The 9,678-nt window shown below is 32.4% G+C and overlaps 4 protein-coding genes across 4 annotated transcripts in view; 3 read left to right on the forward strand and 1 right to left on the reverse strand.

The window, feature by feature from the left end:
* The first annotated feature begins 891 nt into the window (after nt 1-891).
* Nucleotides 892-2,758, forward strand: LOC108760900 (mitochondrial ribosomal protein L16). The gene is made up of 6 exons (XM_018507178.1): nt 892-1,073; nt 1,173-1,241; nt 1,325-1,482; nt 1,710-1,841; nt 1,917-2,027; nt 2,523-2,758. The coding sequence occupies exons 1-6, from the start codon at nt 1,031-1,033 to the stop codon at nt 2,736-2,738; spliced, it is 729 nt and encodes a 242-aa protein (XP_018362680.1). The 5' UTR covers nt 892-1,030; the 3' UTR covers nt 2,739-2,758.
* Nucleotides 2,759-3,078: 320 nt separating this feature from the next.
* Nucleotides 3,079-3,839, forward strand: Dpm3 (Dolichyl-phosphate mannosyltransferase subunit 3). Its single transcript, XM_018507202.1, has 3 exons — nt 3,079-3,200; nt 3,446-3,667; nt 3,748-3,839. Exons 2-3 carry the CDS (start codon nt 3,446-3,448, stop codon nt 3,823-3,825), a joined length of 300 nt encoding a protein of 99 aa, XP_018362704.1. The 5' UTR covers nt 3,079-3,200; the 3' UTR covers nt 3,826-3,839.
* Nucleotides 3,840-5,004: 1,165 nt separating this feature from the next.
* On the reverse strand, nt 5,005-7,761 carry Rad23 (UV excision repair protein Rad23). Its single transcript, XM_018507069.1, is given in 6 exon segments — nt 5,005-6,017; nt 6,106-6,449; nt 6,524-6,694; nt 6,899-7,055; nt 7,328-7,400; nt 7,481-7,761. Coding segments are annotated over 6 exon segments (1,035 nt in total). The 5' UTR covers nt 7,547-7,761; the 3' UTR covers nt 5,005-5,793.
* Nucleotides 7,762-8,355: 594 nt separating this feature from the next.
* The window catches only part of LOC108760909 (ankyrin repeat domain-containing protein 40), a 1,965-nt gene continuing 642 nt past the window's right edge, over nt 8,356-9,678 (forward strand). Inside the window, exons 1-2 of the mRNA XM_018507189.1 lie at nt 8,356-8,645; nt 9,219-9,523. Of these exons, the coding sequence (XP_018362691.1) occupies nt 8,527-8,645; nt 9,219-9,523 (424 nt within the window). The 5' untranslated portion in view covers nt 8,356-8,526. The remainder of the gene's footprint in view (nt 8,646-9,218; nt 9,524-9,678) is intronic.

The following is a 9,678-nucleotide window of genomic DNA, read 5'->3' on the forward strand; positions in this document are numbered from 1 at the left end:
GATAATCGGCACGCTTCTGTCCTGAGGATCTAGTACAGAGACGAACCACATCTACTTTCGACGGTACGATTTCATCGATAGTGTATATATTCACGTAGTTCTCAAATTGAAAATGGATGTACTGGCGGTAGTATACGGACGATTTCGGCGGTTGAACACACTGTGTTTTCCACAATACCTGATTTCTGATAGGTTGCAATTCTTTGGGCCTGAACACAATACAGGAACAGGAATTAGATATTGAGATTTCTACCTATCAGAAACTTTACATCGGAATATACGGTTTCTTATAGGTTGAAATCTTAATGTCCAATTCTTGTTCCTCTATTTTGCGCAGGCCCTTATTCTCTGTTCTCTGTTCGCTATTCCTTTTATTGTGCGGAGCCCCTAAAGCTGGAAACACAATAGACACAGGCAATAGGCACAGGCAACAGGGAATAACGAGCCGTCCAATCAGAGCTCTGGGATAACGGACATAACCTTTCTCAGGTTTCTCCAGGTTTCTCTCTGAGGGTATTGAATTGCTACCTTTATCGCTCTCTGAATATCAAGAAGAATAGAACGACATTTGTCTCGATTTGTCATCAAATAGAAAGTATCCATTTTAGGATCCCCTTTTTGTTAATTGTCAATATACAGTTTTATTAATTTACATAGTTTACCGATAGGTAGCTAAAGAACTCGCTGTTGCTGACTGTTCGCATTGCTTGTAATCTCCAAAATTTTTGCAATATGATGAGATAAATGTATTTACACATTCAAGAGAGAGAAAACGAAGATTCTAAGTACAACATTTGCAAGTAAATAGATTTAATGATTTAATTAATATACAAAGAAATATAAATCTACTCGACAAATTAAAGGATACAAAAAAATGTTTGTATACGTTTACTTGCTTGCAAATATTGTTTTATGAGGTAATTGAAGGAAAAATTGAAAGAAAAAGTTCAAGAAAAAGTTATTTCTTGGCTTCGATTCGCTCAGCGATTCATATAGCTATAAACTAAAGAGATATATCTTTAACTTAAAAATGTTACAAGCTTCCAAAAACGTGGCACGTCTTTTACTTTCCAGTAAGTGTTTTCAATATGATACATTTAAAAACATCTCTCTGGATTTTGTCAGTATTTTTCACATTGTGATACTTTTCACATTGTGAGATATTTTTATAGCATGGCAATCTGTATCTATAACACCAGTAGCTGGTTTGAAGATCTTTCCTCCTCCAATAAAATTTGGTGGTAAGTGTATCACACAATTATAGATAAATATTATAAATGTTAAAGAAACTAAGTTGATATTATATTTAATATATGGTCATCAGATATTGAATTTCCGGAGCGAGCAAAACTCAAGATAGTGGAAAGAGTTCCACAGTTTCCACCAGGAATGCGTCCTCCCAAAATGCAAAAGCGATTAAAGTACATGCGGGGTCCAGAAAAAATACATAATTTCCTTATGTACAGACAATTTGGTATCATTGTAAGTCTGCATTTACAATACATTTAAGCCAGTATTATAGTAGGTTCTTATATTTAAGACCATCTTAAATACAGTTTAAAGTATAAACCAGTCAGAGTTAGCATTTTATTAAAACATTACTGAAAATAAAAACAAACTCTAAATACTATTTTTAGGACAGTATTCATAGACAGTTCTTAGTGATAAGGAAAATCTTAGAAATGTATTATCATTTTCTTAAATCGTAGGCTACAGGAGGAGGTAGAATGAAATATGGTCATTTCGAGATGATACGTTTAACAATTGGTAGAAAACTCGATCAACAAAGGATGTTTGCAATTTGGCGTGTGGATCCACCGTGGCAACCAGTTACAAAAAAGGTTTAACAAATATAATGGATCATACAATATGGAATACCAAAGAAATACTTTCTTACTATAATAATTATATTTTAGGGACAAGGACATCGTATGGGTGGAGGTAAAGGTGCTATTGACCATTATGTCACTCCTATTAAAGCAGGACGAGTCATTATGGAAGTTGGTGGTCATTGTGAATATTTTGAGGTATCTTGATAATGTACTGTTTTTTAACATTTTTTTTAAAGAACTTATCCTGACAGTACATGTGAGGCTAAAAGATATCTCAAAGATATATCTTTAGAAAATTCTTGGTATTCTAAATAGCGTAATTTTGTTCTACAATATTTTGTTGATTTTCAAAAATTTTTTACCTCAATCAATAAGAGTATCAAAAAATAATACAATAATATTAATTTCGTATATGAATTCGATTTCAATAAATCTTCATGATACAAATTTTCGAAATTGTTATTCCTGGGATTTTGAAAAATTGAAATTTTAAGTAATGCAATCTTTTTGATTTTCTGATATTTTATCAATTTTCATGAATTTAAATTTTTGTGTTAAAATTGCAAATTTTTTGCTTATTTGCACCATGCGCAGCAGCACAAGTTAAGTAAGACATGAGATATTAAAAACGATTTCTAAATAAAAAATGTAAATAAATGGAAATATATTGAAACATAAAATTCTTTTTAGGTAAAGAAAGTATTAAACCAAATAGCAAATCAACTACCGTTCAAAGCTATAGCTGTCAGTCAACAAATTCTAGATAAAAATATAGCTAAAGAGAAATGGTTGGAAGAAAATAATTTGCATCTTTGGACTTGGAAATACATGGTTCAAAATAACATGCTTGGTTGCCAAAGATGGTTATCACCATTTGATAAATTATGGTTTAACAAATATTTGTAAATAAAACAAAAATATATTTGAAGAAAGTATGTTTGTATTTTCATTTCTAAAATCATAAATTACCTCAGCATAATTAAGATTTTTCAAATATACAAAAAAATTGAGAATAATCTAAAATATATAATTCTGGAATAAAGTTATTGTCCAGTTTTCATGAGAAAGGAAGTTTGAGAACGTAAAATTAGACCTACAGACTTGCGTAATCAGGACAAATATTTCTTCATTCTGATTGGTTGGCAGTCGCAAATCTCGACGCGTAGTCCAATACGGGTTTAATGTTTATAGCCTTCATCTCACAATTTACACATTTGACATCACACACATTCCTTCACATTTCTTCTGGCCGTATCGACGCTGCACGCGCTCGGGGCCATACACTTCAAGAATAGAATAGAATAGACTTCACATTCCTTTCGATTATTTTTGTATCTATTAGGTTTTCGAGGTTAAGACTAAAAGAAAGTACGTATAAACACATGTTAATATTTTAATAATATTTGATAATGACACAAAAACTCCAGTAAAATACGGGATTTTTTATCATATATGTATATTATAATATGAAATTTATGGATATGGCACATTATCTCCAAAACCTATTTACATACATGATTAAAAAGTGAAATATTGTTCTTTAATAAGCATTTTGTTCCATTTTGATAAAAGTGATAAATAACTGGGGAAATGATATAAATATTTTTTTACAGATGACAAAATTACTAGAGTGGCTATCTTGTGCAACTGTAATCTTCGGCGTGTGGTTTGCTACAATTACAAGCAACTCTGTTCTTGTCAAGGAATGGCGTGAAATTATACTTTTTCTTCCAATTACCTCCTTATTTCTCTTTGGATTGTATGCAATTACTGTTGTCTTGTTCAGGGTATTTACTTTTAATAACTGTGAAAGCGCAGCCATTGAGCTTCAACGAGTTAGTTATCTTCTTTTTAAAAGTCATAGTTGTACATGTAATATATTGTTATCTAATACTGTTGTTGCTTTTTCTTTTAGCAAATAGAAGAAGCTAAGAAGGATCTTCAAAGCAAAGGTATAATGTTACAAGGGACTGATGTTTCTTCAACTTCATAAAACTTTTGTAAATAGTATAATGTAAAATATAAAAAAACATTACTTTTCTAATTTGTACATATATAATTTTGTAAATATAAATTTCTTAAAGTTTTATATGGTTTTATGCATATTTGTAAAATTGATTTAGACTATCAAACAAAATTTTGCTTATGAATCAAATTTGAATTTTTTAACAACAAATTTATAATATTTGTGATTATTTGTACCATTTTTTTATATTGGTGCATAAAAAGGCTACTGTATGTGAAGCTTTTTAATTATAAAAGTATAAACATCTCGACTAATAAAATACCTTATGTTAACATTATTGCGTTTTTTAGAGAATATAGATACATATATTTTTAGGTATCATAATTATGTTTTTACATTTAGATGTCTATGTATAGCAGTCTTTACAACATTGGAGAACAAAGTGCATGTGCTCAAATCTTCTATAAAGTTATTAGTAGTAATATAACGGGCTTTGTGGAAATCGTAATTTATTCATTTATACTATGTTATTACAAGTGTGTTGAGCACACAACAGAGAATGTGTTCTGTTTTAACAGCAGTTCTTTTCTATTAATAATTTCTCTATTTTTATAAAAAAGGAGGGATAAAATTCGTCAGCATAACAAACAGATTGGAATTTTATGCATTGTTACTATAACTCTCCAACGAATAATTCCTTATATTATTTTTGCACTAAATATATGTAAGAGCGATGAAAATTTTTCAATATTTATTATTGTTTCAATGATATTAATAAGTAACTGTGTATGGTACAAATTTAAGAATTAAGAATTTCCTACTTATGTAACATGCATAAATGCGTATATACGTATGTATGTTATTATGTGATACAAAAATTGAATTCTTTGTGTTAAGAAAAAATTAATTGTTTTACACTGTAAAAAGAAAGATATCATCAGATATGTCATATTTGAAATAGTATAATACTTTGTTTCATAATCTAGCTTTAATAAAAAATTCCAATATTATATATGTAACAATGTATTCAAGGGTTTTTTTTATTCAAGATTATTTAATAAATACATAATAGCTAAACTTTCTTATTGAATATATTATGAATGATTTGATAAGCAAAAAACATCACATTATTAGCAAAAATGTAATGTTATATTTAAATTATAATTATTAAGCTCCAAATAGATTAAGATTTTATATATATGTATATGGCAAGTTACATATTTTATGACAAACTATTACAATTTACTGATTTGTAACATGTGTGTATCATAAGAGAGCTTTTTAATATTTAAATTAGTTTACCACAGTATTATCATTTCAAAATAGAAATCTCTTTGTACATACATACATTAATACGAATATATGCAAGTACACGTACCCAAACAGATGCATTCTATAATTTTTATATCAGAAAGCCGAGAAATATACAAAATGCACTTATTATACCTACATGCAAACATTTAGATATGTATAAAACATACCTTAACGCGAGAGTGAACACATCTTCAATTTATATATGCCCGACCCTCAATATATAACTACTGCAAGGTATTCTTCTGCAGAGTAAGGCTCGTAAGGCTTTCTCATATAAAAATGCAATTATATTGCTCCATATATATTAAAGAAATATAAGATCTTAGAGCACTTGTAGGCTATAAGGATGGATTTCATAACATCATCTGCTGTAAGCAACAATTCTTTCTCTCATAAACATGTGTTAGATATTGAATGAAATGTTTTTAAAAATATGAAACAATGCTTAAAAGAGTCGACATATATGTAATGTTATGGTATGCGCTTATCTTTAAATTCAATCGCTTACCAAACACACCAGGATTTTATCTACACAACAAATAAAATAGCATAGATATTGTATATATCTATATACAAAATAAAGATGATTATTGTAAGGTAAAAATGATAATGGTGCGATCATCCACCCTCTGTCAGTCCCGTTCTTTATTCGAAACACCGCGCAAAATCAAGATGAGCGATTCAGTCGTCAAGGTTTTGCGAAAGTAGGAAGTTAGCAGCGAGATTTTCGTTCTTTTCACAGGCGAAATATGCTTGTACGACTAAATGTTCTGGGAAACCTAACGCCTTCAACCTTTCAATAGCTTCTCTGTCTTGTGGTGTTATCTGTATTAAACCAGATCCTACGCCCGTTGCTGCACCCGCGCCAGGTCCACCATTCACAGCGCCAATACGAGAAAAGGCACGACAAATTATATATATATATATATTATTAATATTATATAGTTACCAACTGTTATTTTCAATTACAATGACGATGATGTTTTAAGCATACACTAAACTAACCAGGTTCATTGAGCATGCGTACAAATGCTTCCTGATTTTGAGAAATAAGCTGTAAAAGGGCAGGATTAGTGGAACCGATTTGCTGAAGAAGATTGTTCAGCAACTGTGGATTCTGTTGAATGACCTGACGCATTTGTTGAAATTGTGGCTGCAAACGTAAAAAGGCCAATGGATCTTGACTTTGATCCTGAAGTTGTTCTTGAGCTTCTGGTGGATCTTCAGGTGGATCCTCGAAGAGTTGCGCTGGTATACCTGTTATGAGATACTCGACAGCCCTATCAGGATTGTTAAAACTTGCGCGCAGCGCCTGTACGACCTGCTCACGTTCATACCTAATTCAAATGATGAGATTATCATATAAATACTAATAATTGCAATTTAACATGTCATTTTTCTCCGTACGTACCCCATATCCATAATGTTGTTTACCATAGTATTATAATCCTCTCCCATTAGCAAGGCACTTTCTGCTTGACCAGCCGCTGGAGCAGCTGCTACGGGTTGCTCTTGCACATTACTAGCTGCTCGTATAGTATCCTGAACATTAGGGTTCGAACTAGGTTGTGTAGTTGCCGAGCTACAACAGAAAGATAAAGAAACATGAAGTGAACTAATTTCTATTCTGCATATATATAATCTGAAAAAAAGAAACAGTTTGTTCTCTCAATAGTATTTGGCAAATGATTATATTTGTTGTAACTAATGTTTGATATAATAAACATTTTACAACAAACAGCATATTTATCGCGCTTTACGCAAAATATCGCAATCCTAAAGTTACCTAGTAGATTCTTCCTTCTTATCACCACCCTCTGTGCGCTGTTCTTCGCTTGTTTTAGGTGTAGCACCAGTTTTAGGCTTTGTTACCATAACAACTATAAATTTCTTCTCATCGATATTATATTCTGCTAAAGGCTGCTCGTCCGCTAATATTTTTCCTGCAAATGTTTACACATTGTTACAATAACAAAAAGTAAAAAAAAAAAATTCGTTACAGACCCCAACGTGTGCGAGACGGAAACATAACCTATGAGCGCGTTTCTGCAAGATCATTCCTATCCCGAGGGAGCTATATTTAAACATATACGGGCCATGCAATAGTCAGTATATTATTCTAACGCGGATTTTCTCCCAGCTGTGTTGACGAGCACGCCGGGCGGTTGGATAATGTTCCCGACGTATTAGGTTATTTGATGCTGTAAATCCTTACCAGCGTATATCAACTTCTGATGTTCGGCGGGGAAGCCTTTCTGCGTTTCGATCTTCTCCTTGAGATCTTTGACCTGATAACAGGCAAATATCTGAATCGTTAACCGCTTGAAAAAGTCGGCTCCGTCGCTAGATCTTGCCAAATTTTACTTACAGTTTGCGACGAGTCGATCTCTATCGTGAAGGTTTGCTGCTGTAAGTTTTTCAGCGTTATAATCATATTGCCGAGGTGGTGAGCTCGCGCAACGTACGTCAAGCAATCGCAAAATTAACCCCGCGTAGTCCTCCACGATAAGAATAAAACGGTGTTTTGGAGTAGAGATTTTTTTTCGGCGATGAGTCTGCACTGCCTTAAACAGCTCGCAGGTGTATGAATGTTAACACTTGCAACAGTGTGCGGAAAACATATGATAATGAAAGATCTAGTAACGACTACACTACCAACCGCTGGTCCGTTTAGAACAATATTATGCTGCATTCACACGACGTACAACATCCGATCCGACGATGCGATAGCCAATAAGAGAATTCGGTCCTAAACTGTATTTCAAGACGTTATCTCCGAGGAAAATTTTATCGAATAAATAAATAATAATAATAACAATAATATTCTTCGGAGACGATGTTTTCGACGTTCTTGTACGGTTCATCTTTTGTCCTTTTATTTTCAATATGAAAAAAAAGAAAGATAAATCTTGTAAGAAGTTCAATAGCCTGGGATAAAAAATAATCCTATTCTTTTTTTTGCTATATAATATGGACTGTTAGCAGTAATTTTAGACTTGAATATGTTTCGATGTTTGTACACATTGCCAGTACAAAAATAATATTCTTCAGATAGGATTCATCTCTAATTTTTTTATCTTCAATATGAGAAAAAAAAAGATGAATCTGTAAGAAGTTCAATAGTCTGGGATAAAGCATAATCCTGTTCTTCTCTTTGACTATATAATATGAACTGCTAGCAACAATTTCAGACTGCTGGATGTGTTTCGATGTTTGTATACACTGCCAGTACGAAAATCTATACTCACCTTATAATATACGTAACGTGAACTATAGATTTTCGAAGTCTCAGAACACGGCCTATATTTACGCTTACCGTACGTTTGATGCTCCATCTTTGAGCTGCCTCGTTCGCCTATAACATTACAAATATGTGACATATATCACAGCGCGGTGCATGTAAATCGTTGCAAAATGGAAAGAGTGCTCGAAGAGCGTTTAAGGGAAAGGGTCTGCCTCGGCGACACCGAAGCCGTCCAAGATCTCTTGACTCTAGGTGTTGACGTTAACGCGCGAGAACCTGTCAGCGGATGGTACCTACTTGTCATTTCAGCTTTGCTTTCATAGCTTCACAGACAGAACCCATAAAAATACATATTTCTGAATTTTTTTTTAATCCTGTAAAGTTCATTCTCGCTTTCTCTTGTACTCATTAAATGGAATAACTTACATTCTATTGCTTGGGATAAAAATGGGCTCTAATGCCAATGTGAAAGTTAGATCAGAGTTGTCAGAGTTTATCAGGGCTGAATACTTTTGGCTTGAATTAAAATGTGTCAGTATTTGTACCTATTACTGTTCCTACTTTTCAATTCATTGTGTTTTATCGTAGCGCGCAACACTGAGACTCAAGGACGACACTAATCTTAAATCATTGAAAGTTTTTTTGACCTATGTCATTCAGTATTCTTAAAAGAATTCTGTTACTAATACTATAAAATACTATTATTCATAATACATTTAACTATAAAAATACATGAACTTTATATATACATATATACTATATTAGTAACAGAATAAATAAATCTAACTGTTTTATTGATTTACGTGTATTAAGATATTTATATCATATTATTCATTTTTCGTTTGCATTCCTGTTTCTCAAGGACTGCATTACATTGGGCATGTAAAGAGGGATACTTAGACATCGCTGTCTTACTCTTGAAAAATGGTGCCGATAAAAATATAAGATCTGAGATAGGCGAAATCCCAGCATCTGTCTGCAGCAATCAACAAATTTTATATCTTCTGAGCACAAACGATGATATCGAGCGAATTATGTATGACACATCGTTACGCTCAGCTCCATCCGCATATGCTCCACCAGATTTTTTGCGTGCTACTGCAAATTCTTCAAAAGCCAGAAATAACATGTATGACAAGAGCAGACTCATCTCAGCATTTCAAGATGGTTCGATATAAATTGATACGTTTTCTTTAGTTACTTGACATTCTAAATTTAGCCAGGAAAAATAAACCATGATTTTTTTATAACATTAACATTATTGAAAAATATTGTTGTTATATTTATATTGATTCTCTCTCTCTCTCTCTCTCTCTCTCTCT

The sequence above is a fragment of the Trachymyrmex cornetzi genome, unplaced genomic scaffold, assembly GCF_001594075.2.
Source record: "Trachymyrmex cornetzi isolate Tcor2-1 unplaced genomic scaffold, Tcor1.1 scaffold109, whole genome shotgun sequence".
NCBI lineage: Eukaryota > Metazoa > Arthropoda > Insecta > Hymenoptera > Formicidae > Trachymyrmex > Trachymyrmex cornetzi.